Below are 26,610 nucleotides of genomic sequence, written 5' to 3'. Positions count from 1 at the left end.
CTTGTTAGCACACATTTGTGCAGGTAATGAAAAACGGGGGAGGGATTCAGTATTATTTTATACAGTCTATGGGCTGAACAAGCTCCGAGCTCTGACTCCGTTACAGACCGGATATTGTTGTAACGTAACAAAAACACAGAAGTCTGAGACGGCTCGTTTCAGCACACATTTACAGAAAGGTGCAGAAATCGGAACAGGGGCAGAATGGATTTTTTTCATTTTTGGGGGGTTTGCAGACATGCCAGGGAAACATATTTCAGGTAGAGAACCATGAAAAAGTCGATTTTGCATGATATGTCACCTTTAAAAATCTAAGAAGCGGCTGTATCTGCAGCTTGTTGGAACACAACCTAAATAGCCAATTTCAATAAAAGCAATGCCTCTGACAAGGCAAATAGCCAATCATGGTTTTACATTTCAGGGTGATCAGATTTCCATCCCACTGGCTCCACCACGGCCTAAAAAGTGTTTCTTTCTTTTCACTGTCTTTATTTATTCCATCAGTCTTTGGGCCTCTGGATTAGGCTTTGAAAATAAGCAAAGTGCTCATTACTTTAAAGGACCTGCATCAGGCTTGTTTTACTGCAACAACACAAATGGTCCTCATCAGGAGAAACTTCCTGGAAATTCGCAAACAATGCAAAACACATGCATGTGTACAAACAATGGTGGGAAAAGCACTACAAATTAATAAAACCTGCTGCTAGAAGCAGAAACAGACGTCTTAACAGCTAACATGCTGCAAATAAACAAAAGACACAAAGCCCAAAAACACAGAAAAACAGAAAACAACCAGAAAGACGAATGCTGCAAAACAAGACTTCCCAACAGAAGTGCTCCAGGCCTGTGAGAGTGCTGAGTGAAACAACTTCATTATGAACAGAATAGAGAGGAGAACATGTTTTTCTTTGTAATATACAGTATATTGCATTTGTCTTTTAAATTTGCAACAGTCAAGCATTTCCTGCAGATTTCCCCTGTTGAAGATCGTTTGGGCCGTTACAGATCTTCTGCTGTTGTCAGCCACTGCTCTCTGACCTTCATGGATGTTAACTGAAATCTATTTATCAGTTTAAGTTAGCAGGTGTACGTGAACAAAAATCTCATGCTGACAGACTGCAGTTGCTTAGAGCTCCATATGTCTTTACCCCTGAATAAGAGGCATCAACAAATGACAACAAAAGAGCAACCTCGGCATTCTGCTGCAAAAATAAAAAAGTTCAAGGCTCTAGATATGAAGAATTTTAATAATCAGGTACACAATGATGTATGTGGCCATTTCTCCTTCCCCTGAGTGAAGTAAAACAATGGCTTCAAAGTCTAAAACAAGTCACCATTGAAGAATCAGAGGCAAAATACGGTAACTTATTTTTTATTCATGACCAATGAAAAAACTGCTGACAAGTTGTGAGTAAAATTTGAAGAGGTCCCTTAAAACAAGAGTGTCCTGTTGGTAGAATACTGTACAAAGGTAACTACTATACTGTCAAGAAGACTTGGAGCGGGTGTGAAATCCTCATCCTTAGCCCTGCTCCTCCCCACTAGCAGCAACATTTCTCTGATAAACCCACACAGCCGTGTTTCCCAGCCTCCCTCCTCCGTAAACCAGTGAGATTTAATACACTGAATGTATTACATGTTCATGTACCCATAGTTAAATTAGCTGTCAGATAAATCGTGCTGTTTTGTGATGATAAATAACACTCTGTACCTGTTGTTGACCTTGCTCCCCTTCCCCCAACACACACTCTTCCACTCATCCTGTCACCCATAACCCTCAGCAGAGCACAGTGAGTTCAACACATCCAATTTTCTCCACTGACCTTTGCGGTAATATTAAACAGAGAGTGCTCACAAAGAGAGGACACTCAGGGAGGGGGATGTGATTCCCCTTAAAACCCTGTAAAAACCTTATAAATAGATATACCTGAGCAGTATGGGAGGACGATCTTGAGAAAAAAATAAGACCATCAATTAAAAACATACAAAAGAAAGTTTTCTATATGACACTTGAAACTGTAACAGAAGTAAAAGGCTTTATATTTAAGCCCATACGATCATTTTGTTGGCTATATGGATGGATTTACGAGCACTACATAGTTATTCTAGTTATTTCTGTGCACACAGGTCCTCATACCAGAATATATCCACTCATGATGTTTGTCTGTTGCGGTCTGGATGGCTCAACACACTTTCAGAAAACACGCAAAACAAGAAATGAAACGAAAAACATCTTCATCAACTCAATTAATTATCTCTGAACATAGAGAACACAGTCATAGGTGCCTTAACTACAGTATAAACAACAATAAACATCCATCTTTAAGATGATGAGGATTTCATTTACTAGCTTGCTACAACTTCCACGTGGAGACTTCTCTTCCACAACAAACCTCAAAGACCTTATTTGAAAACTTCATCCATGGGCACCAACAAATAATTAATGCAGTGATCTTCTAATCATTTAATTAAAATGAGGTCTTGTTTAATGTCGCATGAAGTTTATTCAATTCAATCTGAAGAAATGTAGACAGTACCTGGGTTAGTTCTTAAGGTGTGACAACCAAACAAGCAGATATGGTTGTTCAGATGTGTTTTGGAAATATGGAAACTTGTTGTTTCAGATGGATGGAGGGAGGGAGGGAGGGAGGGATGGGTGGGTGGGTAGGTAGGTAGGTAGGTAGGTAGGTAGGTGCCAAAACCCCAAACTTGAGGCCTCGAATCTCAATGACACCAAGGTCATCTCTACAACACAGAAGGTAGATATAACCACCAGCACTCAGACAGACAGACAGACAGACAGACACACACACACAGACACACACACACACACACACACACACACCCACACACACTAAGGCAAACAGTCAGACAGTTCTGATCAGCCGTGAAGGGTGAGCTGGAGCCATAGCCCGGAGCTCTGCCTGTTCCAACTTCTCTCTGCCCGTCTCTCCACTTTGAAGTGTAAAGTCAGTAAAAACTTATTTTAGCCAGAGGAGATGTTCGTCGGGCAAAATTACTGCCGCAAAAATAAATAAAGCTGTTTGTTTTCCTCTCGAATACCAGCTGGCATTTGAGTGAAAGCAGAGGTAAGCAGAGGTGCATCATTTGAGCGCGCACATTCGATCACTCATTTGTTCTCAACAACTGCTTATAGGAGGGTTAGCTGGATCCTGCAGCTAAAGTCTATGTTTACTGCTGCTGCTGCAATTTATCATCCAATGACACCTTTTATTGAACCTTCACAGATGCAAGGACATAGTGTATGCATCTGGAAGAGCTTTTTACAACGTATCTGCCAGACAATTCATTTCCAAAACTTGGCTTCACACCCTGACTTCTGTAAGGCTGAGCCATGAGGGAAAGTTAGAGAGTCACTCAAAGCAAGACTGCTGTATGAAGTGTTTAGATTTGTAGACTGAAATCAGCATTTAAATTGATAGATGTTCCTACAATTAATACAACTCTGGTCAGCACTTTATGTACTCCTTGATTTCTGAGGAATTATCTCAGCATCAAACATACTAAGCATCTCATTTTTAATAAATCCCCGCTCATCTTATCCCACATTACTTCTTTAACAGATTTTAGCCATGCTTGCAGGGTTGCTCGAGGCACACCTTGCTCCAAAGTTTGACGTTTTGACCTTGCCACCAGCCCACTTTGTGTCTGGGTCTGGTTGCTGCTGTCTGGGGGGTAGTCCTGTCTGTGTGGACATCAGCTGGATGAGTTGGACCTCTGAATTGTGCACTCTGACTACAAGAGCTCTCCCGACTCGCTAATTCTCTCTTTGACTCTCTGGCTTGCTCTGGCTCTCCCTGGCGTGGCATGCACAGTCTGACGACTGGTTTCTTCTGTTCCATCCAGAACAAATCCTCGGATGTAACATTTTCTTATGTTTTTGTAAATAAATTATTAATTTTGTTTATGCCAACTCCCATTCCCTGCATATTTGCCAAAATCTTTGAGCTGCATGAAAAACTAAAACTTCTCCATCTTTGATTTCAAGACTTCGCATCCATCGCCGCCACAAGGTTGACGTCTTTGATTACTTCAATGTTCTGACAACCATTGAATGAATCACTTTGAAATTGTTTCTGACATTGATGTCCCCCTCAGGATGTTGTGCTAAAACTGCTTTTAATTCAGTGCCAATATCATACTTATAAGATCTATTTATGTGATGTAATATTCATTTTTCCATTACTTTGGTTCTGGTCATTAGCAAGTGTTAACATGCCAAAACATTTAGGATTGTTAGCATGGCAAACATCCATCGCTTGTCAGTGTTGACATGTTAGCTTGCTGAAATTAGAAAGTATAGATTAAACCACAGTTCTGCGTACGTGACGACCATATTAGAAAATGAGGCAAATCCAACAGACATCTTAGTTTCTTTCTGAAACCATTGACCAGCCGAGGCATGTCATGAAACCATAGATAGATACAGCATTGGTTTGATTTTGTCAAGATAAAAACTTGACCTCTAAATGTTTCAGGCTCTAAATGATGATGGAGACCTGATCAAAGAATAAATGTGTAAGATCCAGAATCTAATATTGAGGTTTTCAAAATTGATTTGACCTTCTCTGACCTTGTGTTTACAAATCAGGGATACAACCTGCAGACAGTCCGCATGCTTTGGAAGTTGTATAAAGTTAAACCCCAAACAGATTTTGTCACTTTTTATTTATCAGCTGTTTATTTTTCTGTGTTTTTTTAGTTATAATTTTATATTTACAATTCCAAAAAGGGATGTCTCCAGATCTGCTTGTGTCCTAAACAATCATAAATGTTCACTTTGCTTCAGGCCTTACAGCTCCTGACAACACTCACACCTGTATCCCTTGTACAATGTGAATCCTCTTCCAGGGTTTCAAACTTTTCTTCAAACTCGGCACTACCTTTTCCCAGAAGCCCTTTTTTGTTTGTTCGTTTTTTAAAGACAATCATGTTTCAGACCTTTGCAGATTTTATGACCTCTGTGGGAGTTCTGTATATTGCACTGTGCCTGAGTTTGGTCCACCAAAGCAATGGTGTGGTATATCCATAACTAATCCCTGTGTTGGTTGACAGCGTGCAAGTGTGTGTGTGTGTGAGTGTGTGAGTCTGTGCATGTCTATGAGCACGAGCATGGTGCCCTGCAGTATTGATATCTTGCTGCTGAAGGGGAGGTGAGGCTGAGAATCTTTTAAGCCCATAATCCGGAGCTCTCTCCCACCCATCTCTTCTTCTCTTCCTTTTATTTTCTCTCATTTTCAGTCCAGCTGTATTTAATATTGGACACTACTGAACACTGCAGGGCCAGACTTTATTCCAGAGTGGTCAAAACAATTTCAAGACATCTTTACGAACTCTCCTCAGAGTGAAACACTTTGGGATAGGGCCCTTAGAATTACGCTTGAACTTTTCAGTTTCTTCCATTTAATTTTTTAAGAATTCTGTGTTACATAACCAAATTTTTCACTAGAAGAGGTTCTAATCCCTGGGGATTGGGGGGGATGGGGGGGGGGGGGGGGTGAATTAAACTTACACAATAATAAAATATCCTACATTTACAAGTGCTTCACTTCATCAGAATATTTGTAAAGTCTATGTGCTTAAAAAATCTCCCTGTAAGTAAATTTAAAATAAAAAGAACTACATTATTTTAGCTAAATAAAGTGCCTCACATTAAAATAAACTTTTAATCTTTTTGTAAAATAAAGTTAACAATGAAAAGCACTTTGGTGGAATTATGAAGTCTACATTTGTTTTGTGAATTGCATCCTACTACACTCATTCACCAAGGACCATGTTCATGCTCAAAGCAATCCTTAGTGTCAGTTGTTTCGTTGACAACTACTAAGCCCCTGCAGGGCGGCCTCCATATGCTGCTCAAAAACACAGAGTAAGTTGGTCTGATCGAGGCTACTCTGCTCTCATGTCCCAGCAACGCTCCTGCTTGTATACAATGCTTCATCAGAAACAAACAAAGCTTCATATTTTTTTTCCAGTGGAATATCTAATTCCGCACATACATGCACAAAGTCTTCAAAAGTCTCACGCCTCTCTTCTGCAGATTTGTTTGCAGGACGGAGAGTCTGCTGAAGTGATAAGCTCTTGCTAGCATGCTGCCTCTCTGTTTTTGAAAGGATTTTTTAGTTGTAGGTGGTGGTTGCATGTATTCTTGCGGGTCCAGTTAGTCATATGCTGTCAAAACTTCCAGAAAAGTTGCTCTTCTGATTCATAGGAGTGGTTTAGGAGATTCATAGATATGGTTGTGCTCTAAACTTTGCACTTAGAGTTGCACTTCTTCATTTTTATTTTGACTGACGTTTCAGATGGCCTCTTCACTCTACATCATGGCTGTCTATGTGAGGGAGACTTGATCCCTGCTTGAGGTGAAAGCAGGTCACAGCCAGGTTGATGTAAGCTAAAAACAAACTGCGACTCTCAACATAGTTTTCATCTGATATTCAGCTCAGGTGCTAGAAAAACACTTTTAGACAAGAACAATCACACCCACATTCAGCAAATTCCACAATAATCCACATTTCACTGTTGATCCTGTTTTTATTGATTCTGTCTGTGTTTTCTCCATTGCTGATATCATAGTGCGAGCAGTTTATGACTGCCTGGTCTCCTCAAATCAACATGTGGCTAATTTAGCAATACAAATGCCTGAATAACATGAGCATGATTTGGTTTATTTGTAGAAATACAAGCTGCAAAATCTGCAGGAATGAATCTGATACAACACTGTTTTCTAAATATGAAGCTGTGTTTTTGGTGCTTAAACCAACACAGATATGCTGTAATTCCCCCATCATGGTCTTCACTTGTCATGAATCCTAATTCTAGACTGTGAGAAGTATTAAAGCTTGTGCACGAGTGGCCTTTTTGGAAACATGGTTTATATTGACTGCTTTGGTTTTGTGTTTTTTTTTTTTTTTATCATTTGCAGCAGATTTCTGTAATTTCAAATGTTCTGAACTTTTGTACACAGATCTCTTGCTCAAAGTTATTACACATGTGGTGGCTGACAAGAGCAAATGTGCTGCAGGTGCTAAAACATGTGTTTCTGATGTCTTTTCTCCTTGTCTTTCACAATATGCCCCTCCTCTTCTCCTTAGACATTGTGTAAGTGGTTGCAGCTTCTTTGTTCTTGATGGCCACCATACATGTGAGGGTAAAAAAAAATGTTCTGAGTCAAGGAGTCAAAAGAAAAATGTTATTTCAACTCTTCTCTACAATTTCAAACTTGAGCTTCTTGAAATTACTACAATGTCAGCTTTGCTATGATTAAATGGGCAACAGCCCTTTCAGAGGATTATTACCTTTACAAGATTGGTACCAGAGGGCTTCAAATGCTGGGGGTTAAGGCTAAAAAATCCATTTGAGCAATTCAACCTGGCTGGTACTCATTTCAGAATTCCTGGATAGCCAAAAAATGAATGTTCACACAAGGGCACTTGTCCAATCAGCCACACTTCATTACAGTGGTTTTGTAATTTCCTGGACAGCATTCAAGGCAGAATTAAATCACTTCAAAGCAGGACAAGCTAGAGGGGAGGCTACGGGAAGAGAGGGAGAAAGAAATATATTCTAGAGATGAATGATGACGAACTGCTGCTGTTCCACAGTTCAGCAAGTCCTCAATCTTTAATCCACTGGAGATATGGGATTATTCTCAACAACAATACAGTGAGACGATATATGTAGGCCAAGCTCTTTCCCAGAGCATCTGCTCAAGTTAATATAAGGAAGTACAAGAACAGAAAAAAAGTCTCCTGGGCCTATTTTCCATTAAGATTTGTTGATGAAATTTGTGACTGCAGAGCCTGACATGACCCAGCAGTTTTCTGCCAGCTGCATTTCAGCAGTTCATGCCAAATTATAGGAGTCTGATTGAGGAAATCAAAGTGAAATTAGACCTTTACAGCACGCTTAAATGAGAAAATTACATCCTTAATAACAATCTCATTAAAGACTAAACAGGTGTACAGTCTTACCACAACCATTCATAGGCTAATGTCCATTTTACTGGTTTCAATTAACCGCTGTGCTGTTATCACAAACTCAATCCTCGACTGAGACTCATCAAATTAAAGAAGAATATCATGTTAAAATACCACATCTTTCGGAAGAGTTTATGACACAATCTGCCCTGTTCTCATGACAATTATCATTTTATAATGTCTGTGTTTTTCATTTCAAAAATTGTTGGATCAGCACAGTTTTTGTGTTAAAAGCAGAACCATTTCTGACTTTTTTAAAGACAGCTCACCTTTCACCCATTCTGCATGTCAAACTATGTTATGACATTGAACGGGCAAAAGAAGCATGAAAGGAAGACAAAATTGTGTCAATATCTCAAGTTAAAATCGTCTTCTCACAGAAACTGTCAGAGAAGAATGAATGATTTGGGTTTATCCTCATTTCCCAATACTCACTTGTGTTATCACATCAAACTTGGAAATGATACCATAACAAGTCTAGAATATCTATCAATACCTGTTCCGATACCACTGCAACAATTAAAGAACACCTGGGTGCCCAAAATGGCAAGTTTAGCTATGTTTGATGTCTAAACTGCTCACAGTGCTGGTAAGGAAACAGTCACTGAACACTTCCTCTGAGTTATCATTCATAATCCAGGGGAGGTGTGTGGTGGTGTGTGTATCTGCACAGAGTGTGCTCACTGTCTGTACTCTGGTATTGAAAACAAGCAAACTATAAGTATCAGTCTTTGGGAATTTTAACAATCAATATCAACTACTCATTTAAACAAAAACAAATGTAGATCTTTCCTCTGACATAGATAAAACCAAGTGGGTTTTCTGCCTACTTTTTGCCTACAAAAATAAACCATATCAACGTGGTTGGATGTCAGGGAGCAAAATCAATTCAGCATCATAACATGCTTAGATGTCACTGATGTTGCTGGTATGCAGGGATGCTGTTGTGCCAAGTTTGCCAGTCTGGGAAATCTCTTTCTTTCTTTCAACTGGTCAGTCAGGTTTGTATCCAAAGGTGTCCCGTTAAACGTTCTCAACCTCAGTGTCAGTGTCCATGCCGTCAGTGGTGGGAGCCGTTGTGTAGTGCTCAACCAAAAAGAAGCTTCCTCATGAAGAACTGGAGCATGAATGAATGTCTCTTCAGAAGTTCAAATTAATGATAATAGACTGATCTAATATTTAAGGCAGTAAAAGTCAACACATCTCATATTAGCATTTACAATAATAAAATATTGAAAACAGGGGCATGAATGAAAGTATCAGTTATTCAGAGTCGGACTGATTAACAAACATCCCTAATTGGAAAGCAAATGTTGCCCCCCTAATACTCACTCACAGGGGAGGAATTCATGATTAATGGATCCTGCATGTTTGTGCTCTTTTACATGAAAATTTAGAACAACTTGTGTATCGTTTAACACTAAGGTTAACACCAGAGAAAAATATCTCTGAAATAAGAGGAGTGCCTTCAGCCATGGTGTATTACATCCCTATAAGAAAGAACTCAATGAAATCTTGTTAACTTCTGAAAATGTATAGTGATGCTGTTCTGCTGCAGTGCTCACTTTACACCCATTCTGGGATTAGAAGACAATAACTGAAAATGTGTGGCTGATGGATGGCAGCCCAGATAGACCAAGCAAGGTGAAAGCAAATGGACTTACAGAGAGAATCGTTAGCATCCCTCTGTGAAATCAAATTACCAGCTTTCCAATCTTGGCCCATAGCAAACGAGGAATAAAATTACTGTCTGCTGCTGGGAACTGCTAATATGGAAATCTCTTGCTGGCTGACAGCACAGCATTGGTTGCTGATTGGTCTATTCACAACACTGATGCACCAGGTGAGCTGAGTGTGTGATTCATACACGTGTCCTGCAAAAATTTCGACATGCAAACAAAATATCCGAGCAAGTAAAAGCTTCAGCCTGCTTTGAATAAAGCCTCATCCCTGAAACATTTAACCTGAGTGCATTCATCAGACAGCGAGGAGACAAAGGAATAAATGTTAACATGATTCTGCTCTGAGACCAGCGCGGTCTGTGCAGGTAGATAAGCGTCTCAGGAGGTTGTCAGTCCACCTCGGCCACAGCGGTGACATTTATTAATCACAGTCTCAGGAGGCAGTGCTTCTCTTTTTAAGTCCATTTGTGCCAGGAGAGCCTTGGGAAATTAATGTGCTTCTTATTTAGTCCAGCTATAGCCTGCTTTATGTAAAGCGCTGCCAATGTGCTGACATACATTCCCAGAGTTTGACAAAGAGCACAGTTCATCCACTGTCTGCTCAAAGTATTTATAATGCTCTGTATTGCTTTCAATGAAAGCTCATATTGGGCTCTGAGCTCCAAATGGTGTCCTGAAAGACCATGGAGAGATTTCAATTGGTATTGCAAATAGGAAGGAACAAAAAACGATTGTGTCAAGAAAGAGTAGATAGACAGAAGGCCAAGAATGGAGGAGACAAAGAAAATTCAACTTTCCAATGAAGAGAGAAAACACAAAAGGCGCTTTCATGTTCAAACTGATTTTGTATGCTTTGAAAGATTTTTTCTCCAATCTTTAAACAAAAGTATATACCTCATAAACCCAAAGACTCCTCATTAGCTATGCTTACATGGACTGCTCAAAATCACACTAACAGCCTTACCAAAATTAAAGTCAATGGCAAATTATACATCTTTATTACCTCAAAAACAGCATGAAGCCCTGTAGCTCCACAGTAAAGCTTAAATAGATGTAATATTCCTTGCAGTCAAATGCAATGCAAAAAAATGTGCAGTTATTGAGGTCAAAATCAGACACGTCTAATATAAAGACACATTTAAGGCTCAACAATCCTCTGCCCCCTCAACAGATGCAGCAGTAATCCGTTGTCTCGATCCTTCCATCTTTAAAAATAAAACGGCTCGACTTCATCGGCTAAAGAAAATTGAATTTATTTTGAAACAGCCGCTACAGACAGCTGGACCCTATTACAAGTTGAGCATTCAGCATGCGCTTCAGATTCAAAAGCCATTTGTCTTTTCAGCCCATGTGCCTGTACGAGTGAGCACTGACCAAAAAGATGAAAGCAAAGCATGACCATAGCATGTGTGAATCAATTTCAGACTGGCACAGTCATGGCCGCTCAGCCTGCAGGATGCACATCCCGGCAAGATCAGACTCGCCCGTCCAATTGACCTGTGCACGGCTGAACAGGGGAGTAATAACTCCATTCATCTCAACAAACTTTAATCATCCCTGTCTCTGAGGTAGGCTGGGTAAAAAAAATACATACAAACAGAAGGCATAGGGGTGCAGACTTTGCCTAATGGTTAAGTTGCGTGCCCATGTTGCGGTAGGCCTGGGTTCGAATCCAGCCTGCGGCCTCTTTCCCCACTCTCTCCCAGTTTCCTACACTATCCACTGTCCTCTCCTCTATAAATAAAAGGTGTAAAAGCCCAAAAATAAGCAAAAAAAACCAACAACTAAAATACAGAAGGTATAAAGACAAACAAGGATGCCAGAGAGTGCAGAGACAATGCAGTCTTAAAGTGACAATAATAGTAACAATGGCAGGGCAAGCCAATTTGGACTGTGTTTGAAGTAAAATTTGTTTTCCAGTTACAATACAACCTTTTTTTTAATCCTGGTTTATGATTAGTACTTGGCTGTACAGTGGTGCAGTGGTTAACACAATCACCTCACAGCAAGAGGAGGTGCTTCTCTGTGTGGAGTTTCATCATTCTCCCTGTTAAGGTTGTCAAAATGTTCAATATTTTGATACTTTTTAACACCACTTGCTTCAAAACGGTAAAATTATCCTCATTCTTTTATTTTTAACATGTGATAGAACTGAAATGTAGAAAAGCCTTGAAAAAAAAAATCCAGCTCCACACTCAAATTTTCAAACAGAAGCTGGCATGAGCAGAGGAAAGTGAGGGAGCAAGCAGCGGTGGTTGATAGACATAGAGGTACGGTTAAGAGAGAGAGGAGTGCAGGTACAGTAAACAACGCAGCACAACTGAAAATTGAATCGTTATTTTCTGATTGTGCCATAGCGGTTACGTCTTTAAGAACCTTTAAATACTGTACATCCACACCTTCACATAATCATGCAGGAAGGCTCTAGATTTTGTTTCTTGCTCCTGAAGTCACACTTCTTCCTTCCTACTGTGTGTGTGTGTGTGTGTGTGTGTGTGTGTGTGTGTGTGTGTGTGTGTGTGTGTGTGTGTGTGTGTGTGTGTGTGTGTGTGTGTGTGATCTGCCCTTTTTGAAAGCTACGGCGACGCAAACTCTCCTCATTTATAGGTCAGCTAATACTGCCGTTTGTTTGGTCCTTGTACCATCTAACAAAAACACAGGTTCTGTCTGTATCTGATGCAGACGAACAAAGATCAAAGGAGACAGAGAGTCCTGACCTGCAGACTGTTGACAGGGCACATCACAGCACTGCAAGATGATTGACAGCTGTACAATGACTAAATTTGAAAGAGAATTACAAAATACAGACAGAGCATAATCTCAGAATACGAATGATAATTTAAAGGAAATATTTAAAGGAAATATGGAGTACTCTTAGAAGTTAGAAAGGCAAAAATACATGTGTCTACCTTAGTGGGATCTCTGGCACTGGGAGGAGGTAGCTAACTTTTAAGCTCACACACTTTCTGGCTACGTAGAGCTGTTTTGGCTGGGAAGTCCGTTTTGTAGCGTTTGTGCACCGTCTTAAAATGCCGCTCCAAGTTCCCCTTGTTTGGCAAGGCCACACTTGCTTTGTCGATGAGGCAAATGGACTTTGCATTGGAGAAAACAAAAAAATAGTCCTCCTCCCACTCGGGGTGAAAATGATAGATCTTTGCTGGTTGACTCCCTGCCATTTTCGTGCTGTGAAGAGGACGCTGGCTAACTGAATGATGGACAGCTGTCGCCTTACAATCACACCTAAGCCCCGTCAGGTTGAGGGGCTAGGCAACATTCCCATAGTGCTGCCCTAGCTCAACAGGTAGCCAATAGCTAAACTATGATGTGTTGAAGTTAGGTTTTTTTTTTTTTTTTCTGTGATGTGTTCAGGTGTATAAGGATATGTTTGGAAGAAACGGGCTCAAATATACCAAATGATGCCACGTTATTGGATGGAGAAACATTTTTCCAGCGTCTCACGATCGACAGGGTATCAGTCTAAGATCAACAGGTTGGTCGGGATCGACTGGTTGGGCACCACTGTAGTAAGTTAATAAGTCATGGTAATTCAAAGCTTGATCCAAAAAAGCAACTATTTCTGCCAAGTGCAGTTGCCTTTTCAGATCAATCTTTGAATTAAGCTAGGTTACCTTTTTTAGATTAGGTTAATGTGTGTAATAAAAGTACCTTTAGGTGTGAGCATGAGTTCATGTAGCTGTTTGTCTCTGTGAAAGACCGGCCACCTGTCCGGGATGTGCCTACCTATTACTCAGTGGCAGCTGGGATTGGCTCTCACCCCCCACCATGCCAGCGACCCCAAGGAGAGTAAGTGGTATGGGTAATGGCTAGTTGGATGGATGTTCAGCACTACTGTAGTGTGTGTGAATGGGAGGTCTGCACCACTACCACTTATAAATATAGAAGTGCGCTGTCCATGGTCCTGAAGGTGGTGAGTGAGGGTTTGAAGTAAGGAGCAAAGAGTTGGAGTGGAAACACTTATTACATTAAAGAGGGCCTCCTATGGGTCCTCTTCATAACCGAGGGATGTACATTACACTGATCCAAATGCAGCTTTTATCTGCTACTCTACTGCAACATCTTCCCACACATAGTATGTTGGTCTTTTCCTCCTTTTCGTGCATTTTAAAGTCATTTAAAAACACAATAGAGTAGGTGCAGCAGAAATGGCTAAATCAACACAACCAATCAGAAGTACTCCATCTAAAAGTCAATCAGTCAAGTCATTAGTTAAAATCATGACCCTGAGTCAACTCAAAATGTGTCAGTCATGTCTCTGCTCCTGCTGTGTTTTGCACAAAGCAAAACAGTGCAACAGCAAGGGAGAATATCCACGTCACAAGCAGTCTGAAGATGACTCTTCTCTTCATAGTTTACAGCTCACAAAGCTTTCACAAAGTAGAAATATGAATTATCCTACTCCTCTTTCGCTGAGCTTTAGGGCATTTGAGCGGAGCTATTACTTACATTTGCTCATTAACTTAATATATCCTTCATGCAGTCTAATGATTAAGTGAAAAACAGAAGTGTACATCACTTCAAGTAACAACCAAATAGTTCTAACTGTTTTGATGTCCAGCTAACATCTACAGCATCTTACAAATTATTTCTCAAAGGTTCCATTCATTCATTTGTTCAGGTTCAAAGTATTGTCACAGTTTGGAAATGTATATAGCAGCACAAAAAGTATTGCCTGTGGAAAGATGGGGTGAAGTCTCCCTCTTTTTCTCTCTCTCTCTCTCTCTCTCTCTCCCTCTAATCTGAGCTTCTTTGTTCTCTGCATCCTGGGACGACCTGTGTACGTGTCAGTGCAGGTGATACCGTTTCTGTCTTTACAAAGAAACAAAGACAGCAAGCTTCTAAACACTTGTGTGGAAAGTGTGATTGCAGAGTACATTACGGGGCATTCAGCTGAAGACTGCTTCAATCATTATTTTAGACCAACAAACACTAAGCATTCTGAAGCTACAGCGCTTTTACTTTATGTTTCAGGTAGTTAGCTCTAGCAGGAAAGCTAGCACGCTGATAATTACATCACGTGGATTAAGGTCACTCTACAGGTCTCAGAAATAGCTCCTAGTGAGCCACGGAAGGCATTAGCTGTGCTTGACTGTGTGTGTGTGTGTGTGTGTGTGTGTGTGTGTTTAGGTCAGTATCTGACTGAAATCTCAACTCAACAGAGACTCTCTTTTCACATGTTTATCTGTAGGTCCAGTGACTACGGTAGGCCTACATTTCCCCTCCAATCAGCAGTCAACGTGGCCAACAGAGACAGAAAGCATTACACCAGCCGGCACTGGATGTGTGCACCTCCTCAGGCAGGTTGAAAAGTAAAGGGTGAAGATGAATCCACTTTTAATCCTGAAACTTTGACTCTGAGCTCTCCTCCTGCAGGTAAACAGCTCCAGGTCACTTCCTCCGGAAGCTCTGCCTCTGACTCTCCTGCAGATCTCCCCCTGCTTCTGCCTCAGTATCTTTGTTACAACAAAACTGCAGAAGAAGCAACTCCTACTGAGTTGTTTACATTGCAAGTTAAAATGAGTATTACACATGTAGACGAGTCTGACCATATTAAAGTTAACCCCTGCCTTGTAGAATGTTGGTTAGTTGTTTGTTTACAAACAACAGAGCTTATAACAGAGCAATAACAAGCAAACTGAGAAACATATGAATGTGCTGTATACATGACAGTATATCCAAGATTTCTTGATCTTTGTGTTTACAAGGCATTATTTCAAGAAATCCAAACATATGATGCCGTAAATGTTCTGCTGCACGTCTCTTTTCTGCACACAACAACTGACATGATGTACATCAGAGTAAATGTGTTAAACTAGTGTTTGTTTGTTTGTTGTGCCTCTGTAACTTAGCCTTCTGGAAGACCTAAATGAATAGTGATGTGTATGATATGTAACTCCTCCTAGCACAACTCGGTTATAATAAGGCTTATAAAATGTGAATATTGTCGTATTTAAAAGTAGAAAATTGGTTGACTGTCCACAAAAAGTGAAATATTTCAAAAGAAATCTAATAACCGGTGACCTTAAAATCATGACTGGGTTTGGACAATGGCAGTCATGAGTGGAAACAAAGTCAGACAGGGCTTTGTTTAAAGAAGCTCTGAGCAGGTTATTATTCTTACTACAGGCACTATAAAGAAGCAGTGTGCACATTTAACTAATATACATAGACATACATAGTTACTGTGCTGATGCAATGTCACCTCTATAAAACATGCGTGTAATTTTGCAGCATTCAAAAGTCATTACTGAAGTCTGATTTATTCAGATGTTATGCCCAGCCATCAATCTGACCGACTAGCTAATTTCTGAAATCACAAACTAGGAAACGTTTGCAAACAACTTGAAAGTTAGGCATTAAAAAAAACATTACTTTTCAAAGTGTTATTTTTGAAAGTTCTGCTTGGACATAATGAGCTTAGCCTTCACATTCTTGTTGCATATGTCCTGTTGACCAGACATTTTTTGGTCTAACCTCAAACCCATCAAATGAAAATACATGATATTTCTGTATAAAATATTGAATGCAGTGTGCCTCGACTACAGGGCAATAACACCTTGACCATTTAGTGCTTACAATGCTCCCTATGCACCCTCCATCTCCCACACAGCTCAACCTGACAACTGTACCATCAAATAAAATCCCTTCCTTCAGCCACTGTGATTACTGCTTGTGTCACACTGGACATTCCCAACGTCACTTGAAAGCAACACAAATCCCTCTGTTTCCAGTAAGCCTCTGAGGGCACAGAGGAGGGGAAAGGTCACAGCAGACAATCTCCTGTCTTCCTGAATAGCGGGTCAATCCATTTCTGCGCGCGCATTACGCACTGTGCTGTTATTGTAGATTGTTGTGTTTTGTGTTTTCACCTCTGACACTCTGTCTCATCCCTCCGCAGACACACTGAAGTGTTTCTGAAAAGGGAGACAGCAGCAACAGTCTTCCAAGCACACTTTTTCACCTCTCGTTCTGCACCGTCACACAACAATTAAAACTGCTAAGTCTGTGGTTAACAGCTGCTCAAGATTAGCAGAGTATCGCTTCTGGATTGAGTGTTTTCCAGATACTAATCCCCTGAAATCCCTCTTTTTTTCAACGGCGGGAGCTTGATATAAACAGACCGCACTTCAGTCATGTTAACTGTGTCTTAACACTAAATACTTCAAACCTGAAGGCAGTAACGCGGGGAATGAAACCCGAAGCAGCAGCAGCAAGCAGCAGCAGCGGCAGGAGAAATATATGAAGTAATGGTAACTCACCTGAGGAAGACGGTCTCTCCTTGTCGGACGGTGATATTGTCCATCACTGTGTTGTCGGCTTGAGAATCTCCTTGGCTGCGGACCGGCAACCCTGTAGGCACAAGAATCAACATCCTCAGAGAGAGAAGAACTGTGCATTTGAAAAAAGCCACCAAGTGTCCCCGAACAGACATCGTCTTCAGCCGTAAAAAAGGTATACAAAAGAATCCCAGAGCGAGACAATGACTCGTGTTTTGTCCAGTGAACCGTCCCGTGCAGATTATTTACCCCCCAGTTCATTAGTCTTAATCCAAATCTTCTCGCCAGGTAGTCGCGCGGTGCGCAGGGGAGGGGAGACACTCGACCCTATCTGCCTGCACTGTAAAACATCCACTGTTTACCGTTTTCAATGAACAAGGAGAGAGAAAAAAAATCCCTCCTGTCTGCCGGTCCGGACGCTGCTGGTGGTCTCTACTGCTCTCCCAAGTTTTCTGACATTAAAAGTCATTGAAAAAGAAAAAGCTCAATAAATCCTTCGCGTTTATGTTTCACGCGCTAAACTGCAGCCCGAATAAGATGAAGCACAACACGCACAACTCTCAGGGACAAATCACGAAAGAAAAAGAGAGACGTGAAGTTTGAGATTTGCATCCATTGTCAATGAGTTGAGACTGTGGCTGCTCTTTATTATGAGCGCGCTTCCTGTGGACACGTCAGAGACGGACTGTTGGGGAAGTGATGAGAGCAAATGGATTCTCATTTCCAATAAATAAACGCTCAAGAGAGAACGAAACACTTCATATGAATAATGTAGAAAGAGGAAATGAGGCTTTAAAGTGCTTTTATTTCAGCTGTGTGCCGATCTGCTACCCACACTGAAAAACATGTCTCTGAATGTCTGTATTTCCTGAATTATCGACAACAATATATCATACCCTACAATTAAATATTGTTCTGATTGAAGTATTTATCATACAATTTCCTGCCTGGAGTTATGGTAAAAGTGACTTGGTATGAGTGTGCAGATCATGCACTCACTCCATGTGTGCATGATCTTCAATATTATTGATAAATCGGTGCCAGGGGACCCACAGATGGACCTGATGGGGTCAGCAGGCACACGTAACCCACAAGTTGAGCTGTTGTGATACATAACAAACGGAAACACGTTTCGTCTTTAAATCCAGATACTCGGCAACAACAAATCTCTCAGGAATGGTTCACAGATCTAATTATAATGAGTCTGTTCATTTTATGAAACTAATATCTCTTTAGCTGCCTCACACGTGGATACAGACATGTTTACATATGAATTATGTATGTCTGACCTGTATATGAAGTGTGTAAGTGCATTTGTTGGATGTTGTTGGTGCTGAATGTAAAGTGTTATGTTGTAGCTGAGAGCCCCAGACAAATTTTCCTGCAGAACATTTAAGTATTTTTTATATGTTTCTGATTCATTCAGTCATCAAGTTGTGTGAAACTAAGGTAGCTACATGTTTTACTATGCATTGCAAGTCCACATTGACGCATTACAATCTCATTGTAAAACCCCAACAATATCCACCATCACATCAGAGAGTGAGATAAATAAACTTTTGTTTGTTTACTGTTTAATGTTTTAACAAGACTCGGTCTAAATCATCAGCTGATAATGAAAATATTTTAAATACATTTTAATTATTGATTGTTGAGGCTGTAACATACAGTAACATGCTCTATCACTAATCCCTTGAGGGTGAAGGATGAAAAGATGAAAAACAAACTGTAATGAAAACTAATTTGCTCCCTGCATCATCGATATAACTCATCGCTTACACATACCACTTACAAAATGTAAGGATGATGATAAGGCTGTGGTCATATATAATCATGGACATGATCACAGTTGTATACACAAACTATCCGCCTGTCTGTTTGGCATCACCATCACATAGCTCAGTCACTGAACTTATCCTCTCTGTTGTGATTGTCACGTCAAAACATTTTGGAGTTAATTCTTCTTCTTTTTTTTACATGAAGTAATGTGAAATAAGTATATTTGATTGATACTCTTCAGAATATCTTTGGTTCAAGTTTTTTCTTTTCATGAAATTGTACTTATAACGTTTTTCGCTGTGACTGGAATTTCAAAACAGCAGTGTGCCTGGGTGCAGTTGCTCTTTGCTCCAGTTCATTGATTTTTAGTATATTTTCCATATCAAAATAATTCAGCACTTTTTTTTATTACATCTCTAATATATATATATATATATATATATATATATATATATATATATATATATATATATATATATATATATATATATATGTTGTTTTTAGTTTTAATTTAAATGTGTTCCTTTCTTTTTTTATAATATGTTTTATCACAGTGGATGTTGCTAATGTTCCAGTAGGTATGTTGTTATCTTGTCATACAGTTACAAAAAAAAAAAACAGATCAGGAATGATATATTTGGTCTTAAACTTCAATAATAAAAATATGGAAGTACATTGTCTGATGTCCTCTTATGGATATATTCAGCAAATAAAAGGAACACACTCTGAAAAGCTCGGATGTGCTTCAAAATGTTGCTGGGGAAGCATACTTGGTTGTTGTCATGGCAGCACTTAACTGATACAAAGAAGTAGTGAGGTCATGTGCTTAATTACATATTATCTTCGTCTCTGTAACACAGATGCAGTATTTAGTTGAACTGGCGGCGTATATAATCATACATATGCCAGTTTAGAGCACCTCTTAGAATATTCCCTATTCAAACAATGCAGGCACATGTTCCTGGGGACATTATTACCTCTCCAAATGCTGTGGGTTTTCTCCTTTAATATTATGTAGAAAATAATAGTATATCATTATGCAAAGTTTACATGTATAGCATGCAACTTCAGACCCTTTCACTCAAACCTGCTTTTTGGAGTCATGAAAGAAGTTGAAGAAGATAATAGTAATTTTTTTGTTTATATGACTGGCCATGAAATAAAATGTTAAAGGGTGGAGAGCAAGCAGCAACCTCCGGCCGCGAGAATTGAAGTCAATGTAGAAGTGTTAAAAACTGCAGTTTCTCGAGTGTCTGCTTTAGACTGGCTCTGGATGTACCGGAAACCATTTACATACAAATTCAAAAAAGACGATCTTTACAGCAGAAACAAACATGTTTACAGCCTGGTACAAAAAACGAGTGAAGTCTGGATAGCTAATTTCTCGATTGGCACACACTGTACAGGGTGTGAATTGTTTCATAACGCAGCAGTTTCAAAGATATTAAGATTATGAGTTTTCCATTATGAGAGGCACAGCTGACTTGATTGACAGGCAGGAACACTGTAGCTGTTGGCTTGGAGACTCAAAGCCCGCCTCTTTACGTCACACTAGCTCAAGAAACAGATAGGTGACGTCACGGATACTACATCCACTATTTATACAGTCTATGGTGGAGATGCTGCTTACACTTATCACTAAATAGATTTTCATTAGCATAATTACTGGAGCTTAGTCTCCTGTCATATGACCAGCCAGCTGAAAAGTCAGCATGCACTTATTCAGTCCTGTGCTCACCCCTGCCGGTACCCTCCACCATCTAATCCCATCTTCAGTGCTGCTCTGCTGTTCAACTTATTTGTGTTCACAGAGTTTTTGCGTGCAATAAAAAACATTTTGTGGGTTAAATACTGTTCAACTTTATGGAGTTATGTCGTTTTTTATCATTTGTACATTTCTGTCCCTTTGCCTGTCATTATAATCTGAAATGCACCACTTTAAACCCAGTTTCCGTAATCTCCTGGTGGAATTATGCACACTGTGGGAATGATAATAAGTTTTAATTAGTTTGACTCCCAAGGCTGTGAGTTAGTCATTTGCATGTGTGTCTGAAAGGCCTGAAGAAGCTCCGCCTGGCCAATAAATGTCAAAATCCATTTTAAAAATCTGAATGTGACAACCTGCAGTCATTACTGGAAGAAATTCAAGGCTTTTCAGACTTCAAAGCAGACACAGCTCATTCTTCGTCTGCAATCATGTTCTCTCTACTGCAGGCTGCTGATGTAAAATCACATCACATTTAGTTTGCAGCAGTATAACATTAATAATATGTATGTTACCTGCATTAAAGTGGTTCTTGTGTACTGTTTCTTTTATTTTTATTTGACTTTGTTACTTTTTATGACAAGTTTAACAAACAAAGTTTAAAAAAAGCCTGCAAGAGGATAGAGCTGCAGAAGACCACCTGGCAAACATACATGCTGCATTTGCAAGCAAGCTGTTTTTTTTATTATTTTAAGTGATTTCTATTTCATTCCTCATTTTGTGATGCTTTAAAGCAAACTTGCTGGAGAAGAACCACACCCTAACCGTACCTCCTTCTGCACTCTTATGAATTCAAATCTATCTTTCTCCTCCCCTTTTGCTCTCACATTCTGCATCCCACCCATGCATTTCTGTTCTATTTCTTTCTTTCCTCCTACATGTAGGTCCCATAGACTGTATAATAAATGGACATAGTATCCTTGACGTCTCCCATCTGTTTCTGAAGCGCTTTTTTGAGACCAATTGTCGGCAGGAGCCATATTGGAGATGCTGAACTCAGCTTAACTTCTTGTTGAGCGAGTGTGATGTAAATAGGTAGGCTTTGAGTCTCCTAGCCAACAGCTACAGTGTTCCCACCTGTCAATCAAGTCAGCTGGGTCTCTCATAATGTAAAACTCATAATCTTAATATCTTCGAAACTGCCGCATTATGATATAATTCACCCCTTGTACAGTGTGTCCCAATCGAGAAATGAGCTATCCAGACAACACCCGTCTTTTGTACCAGGCTGTAAACACGTTTATTTCTGGTGTAAAGATCGGCTTTTTTAAAATTGGTGTGTATGTGGTTTACGGTACATCCAGAGCCAGTCTCAAGCGGACACTCGAGAAACTGCAGTTTTTAACACTTCTGTATTGGCTCCAATTCTCTCAGCCAGAGGTTGCCGCTTGGTAGGGCCCTAAAAGGGGGGGGGGGGGCTACATCAGATGCCCTCATAAACTTTCCCAAACTAGCAACATGGAGTAGTTCAACGTTGATAGTGTGGTCCTTGCTAGTGAATATTACTTTGTTATCATACCGTACCGACAGCAGCTGACACAGAGAATAAAGGGACAGTAAAGGAAAAAATCCCCTCGCCCACTCTTCCTCTCATCCTCCACCCCCTTACCTGTATACAACTAGTAAAACTGATTGTTTGCAATCATTGTAAACAACCTGTGAGAACTGTGCAAAACTTCTTATCATCTGCCAGCAGCTTGAGTACATTCCAGGGCATACCGCTCCGTGCTGACCCACCGACAAAGAGGAACAAGTCTGAGGAAGCGCCTGAAAAACATACTCAGTACTTTTCCACTCAAAACCTTGCATAACATAATCAAGGTCATCTGCCCAGTTACAAACAGGTTAATGACTGCTGTGCAAACCAATGAAATACGATCACGCCCTTTGTAATACGGTCACGCCTATGCTTTCACAATAAAAGAAGCTGAGCAACAGAGGAGACTTTGAAGATGATCTACCACACTCTGTGGTGAACATTGGATCAGTCATCCCTTTGCAAAGCAAGCTAAAAGCTGAATAAGTTGTCCGTGTGTTCCTTGACTCTGCTGTGACGATTCCTGAACCTGACACAACCTATACTCCACACAATGTGGCATATGATAACTGTGATTACTCTATCTCATCCTCAACAATCACGATAACTGACAGGGCGCTGTCTTCTTCGGATGATCAATAATAGGAAAGAGAAGCAGATCATAAATATCTGAAGGCTTATAAAGACCGTATCATGGTTAATAACAGCCGGAATCCTTTCCATTTTCACTCACTTACAGAAAAAGACACGTGGATACAGAACTCAAATTTCAAAGAGAATATGAAGGATAAGGAAATTTGAAAGAGTATGGAAAGATCGAAAGATTCATACTAATACGGTACAAAGGATATCTTAACATACATGTTGTTAAATATATTATTAGTTTGGGCTCAAAGGAATGAAGGTGTTATCATTTTAACTGAACTAACACGTTGATTTATAAAAATAATAACTCACATATCTTCTCAAAGGCCATGTTTTAGGAGTCTTCGTTTGCATCTTTCTGCTTTTGAAAAAAAGTACTTTTTTACTGCAGAGTGAAATGTATGTTACTCCACCGTCTCAGATAGTTTGGATACCTCCCTTAGCTCTAAGCAGTACGTGATGAGGCTACAGGAATGGGGGTGTGCTTCAAGCTTGACAGCATAGCAGCTATTTCATGGTCCAGATCTCGAACTGGAGAAGATGAGATGCCATCCAGAACAACGAGCCTTTGGGCAGCACATTCCAGGGAAGCTATAGACACGTCACTTGACTTGCTCGGAGCGCTGCGGCTCATAATAGAGCTTCCACCTCCACACAGACTATAAATGCCACTGCTCTACAGCACTCTGCAGCTCACATGAATGAAGCTGTCAAGTAAATGAATGAGTAAGGGAGAGGCTCCTGGGGTGATGGGGAATGTTCTCCATCTCAAACATCTGTGTTGAGTCAATCACCAATCTGACTGACATACGCTAAGTCAATGAATAAAGGGCTGTGTGTCACCTGAGCAAGTGGCAGTAAAAACTTGTAGGTTGATAACAGTTAGTGTTAGTGATTCCCCTTTGTCCGCTTTGTCTGTAACTATCCACTAGTTCTCATAGTGTGAACAACACGGGAGAGCAACCACCAATAAAACCTTACAAAGTTTTCACCTGCCTCCCATCAGCCTTCATCAAGAGGCTTATAGATTAATCTTGGATGATGGCTGTTGGGCTTCACCAACCCTTTTGCCACACTCCAGCACCGCCCTACACTTCTGGCTCCAAAAAATAACAAGCTAAAAGTGACAAAATGCCAGGACTGAGGCTTCAAACTGCATGTGATCACATAGCATAGCGATGTTTTGGTGGCTACGTCAGCTGTTTGTACAGTCTGTTGATCAAGAAGAAACTCTGCATACCTTAAATTGCTGGTGTCAGATTTGAAAGAGGCAAATATCATTTAGTTTGGCAGAAAGTGCAGAAACGAAAGAATGAATTAGTAAGTAAGATACTTAATAAGTTTGTAAGTAAGTTGGTAGATAAACAAACACAATAACAGTAAGTATGTCATCCTCTTTCTTTTAAAATGATAAATACAAATACTGTGAGAATACAAGTCTATGGTAGCTCTCCCGAAGTAAAGAGTGAGAGGAAATAGAGACCACATAAAACAACAAGAGTTACCGCAACATTGAATCCTCTTGATGATAATGTCTTTCTCATCTCTTGGTTACCATGCAGGCCTCAGTGGATCAACTAATTTACAGTACCACAGGGAAAAGCAGAGGGCAGGCAGTAAGTGACACTCCTGTCTCAAACTCTGTAAGGATGTCGTTGGGCAAAGTGCTTCAATTTTAACAACTCCAATGGAGCGAAGTGGAAGGTCTCGTGGTGTTAGCAGGAGTGAAAAACACAGTTACTCAGCACAATCTCAGTCTCCAGCTTTAGGTAAATTAAAGGTTTGTTGGTAAAGCAAAATTTGGGCCTTTAAACAACAGAAGGATCCTTCCAAACAAAACAACACTTTTCATGGGTTGTTAGGAAAAAAAGATTTGAAGATTGTACAACAACAACATGCAACTCACGTCAATCAAACTGTGCTGGTAAATGAAAGAGGACACTGCAGTGTACTTTCAGAGGAGGACAAGTGAGGTGCGCAGTGTGATGCTATGAGGTAATTAAACCCAGATCATGAAAGATCCCTCACTTTTCAGCATTTAACTGAACACCAACCATTAATGTATGTACAGTATAGGTGCACTCATTTCAAGAGTCCTGTCAGAAAAATGGGTACCAGTAAGAGAGAGAAAGAGAATCCAAAATGTATGAGCCTTAGTGGACGTGTAGAGAATAAAAAAAATACATTAAGAATTAAAACCAAAAAAGCATCAATATTGGAATGTGGTGTTTGTAAGGAATTGGTGCACAGATTTTGGACTGCAAAGTCATGCACATGCAGCTTGTCAGGATACTCAACATTTTTATAGTCAAGTTATCACATGAACGTTTAAACCTTTGTGCTCTGGCTCTCGATCAGTGCTGAGGAACTTTTCTCTTTGGGCAACTTGTTGTTTGAGGCTTTTCAACTAAGAAAAGAGAGAAACTCAAAAGAGTGCTCAGATGAAGATACAATGGGATAATGCAATGGAGGCGTTGCAAGGTCTTAACACCATGATAGGTAAAACTCAAAAAACAGCTCAAGCAGGGCCCGTATCGTATCTGCTCTACAAAGCAGATGAAAACCCTCCAAGCCAGGTTTAACAGGACTGACTTTGACAAACAGAAGCAGCTCTACTGCACTTTAGTCTGGGGCAGCAGAAGCTCCATCCTCTCTTAGATACACCTAAGGAGGCTCTTGGCCCTCATGGGCCCAATGGCTATTACATTTAAGCTCTCTTCCAAGGGCATGGAAGAAAGAAAACATAATCCCTGTTCCAAAAAAGCTTAATGTAAAAGCCTTTAAAGATTTCAGGCCTCTTGCTCTCACCTCCATTATCTGCCAATGCATGGAGAAGTTGGATGCCGAGGAGCATGGTGGGCGAAAGTGTGGACTGGCTCCAGCTTGACTACAAGGCAAGAGAGGAGTTCAAGAGCCAGCTGAACTCTCCAGAATACAGGAAACAGCTAGCTCTGAGCAGACACATATGTTAGGATTTTAGTCACAGACTTTCTAACTGCTTTTAACATAATGCCTATTCATGCACTTCTGCTTTGGTAGGCCATGCACACTGGTTTCATGGTTAAGAATATATTTTTTCAACAGGAGAGACCCCAACATGCCAGATTGGACAGCTTTAAGTCCAGCAGCACTGATTGAAAAGCTGGGCTCACACAGGGCTGAGTTATCCATCCTTCCTACAAACACTAACAACGCCTCAATCAATAAAACCACCTGATTCTTTCTGACACGGTGCAGCCTGACAGACTTCTTGTCCAGCACCACGTCAACGGCTCTCCTCCCCTTGAGTGGATGGGAGGGCAAAAGTAAAGGGTTTTTGGCACCTAACACCATACTCCAACTCCCTGGACTACTCAGGCAGAAGTAACAAGTTGAGATCCTTAACAACCTGGGCAATAAAATTAACATTGATTTATTTTCAACACGCAGACAGGGTCTATTAAACAGTTCAATGGCACATTAGTCTCCTCAAGAGGCTGACATGCTGCTTGGTATAAAAGTTACTAAGACAGAGTGGGGACTGTGATGTTGATACACCTTGAAGCCAAAAGAAGTTCAAGAAAAGATGAGTGTCTGTGGAGGCGTGAGACGTTCAGAGCATGTTTGTTGTGTGTGACCCTCCAGTATTTACCAGATTAATTTAAGAGGGATAAGAAGATAACCTGTAACAACTTAAAGTGTCTTACACTCCCAGCAGAAAACAAGATCAACAGCCTTTATAAGCTTTTATTATTGTTTGGAAAGAAATATTGTGTCGTCCTTTGTGTCATACTAGACGACAATGCTGTAAGTCAAGGGCCCAGGCTGTTTGGTTCAAAGAAAAAGAGAAAGCTAGCAAAACGCAAGCCTTCTTTCCTCCGCTATGGCAGCAATTTGACTTGATGAGTATGGGTATGATTTCGTTTGA

General features: G+C 40.3%; 1 protein-coding gene across 5 annotated transcripts in view; it reads right to left on the bottom strand.

Moving 5' to 3' along the window:
* Window positions 1–26,610, bottom strand: part of ntm (neurotrimin) — a 645,049-nt gene that overhangs the window by 117,122 nt on the left and 501,317 nt on the right. For 4 of the 5 annotated variants that reach the window (XM_034684311.1, XM_034684313.1, XM_034684315.1 and 1 more), the window contains exon 1: window positions 16,960–17,145. In XM_034684311.1, coding sequence (XP_034540202.1) covers window positions 16,960–17,132 — 173 coding nt within the window. In that variant the 5' untranslated portion in view covers window positions 17,133–17,145. Of the gene's footprint in view, window positions 1–16,959; window positions 17,146–26,610 lie in introns of those variants that run through there. The other variant, XM_034684314.1, reaches the window with a different exon arrangement.

This window comes from Notolabrus celidotus, chromosome 5 (genome assembly GCF_009762535.1).
Source record: "Notolabrus celidotus isolate fNotCel1 chromosome 5, fNotCel1.pri, whole genome shotgun sequence".
NCBI classification, from domain to species: domain Eukaryota; kingdom Metazoa; phylum Chordata; class Actinopteri; order Labriformes; family Labridae; genus Notolabrus; species Notolabrus celidotus.
The sequence above is the reverse complement of the archived record's forward strand: the minus strand, read 5'-3'. Positions and strand labels throughout refer to the sequence as shown.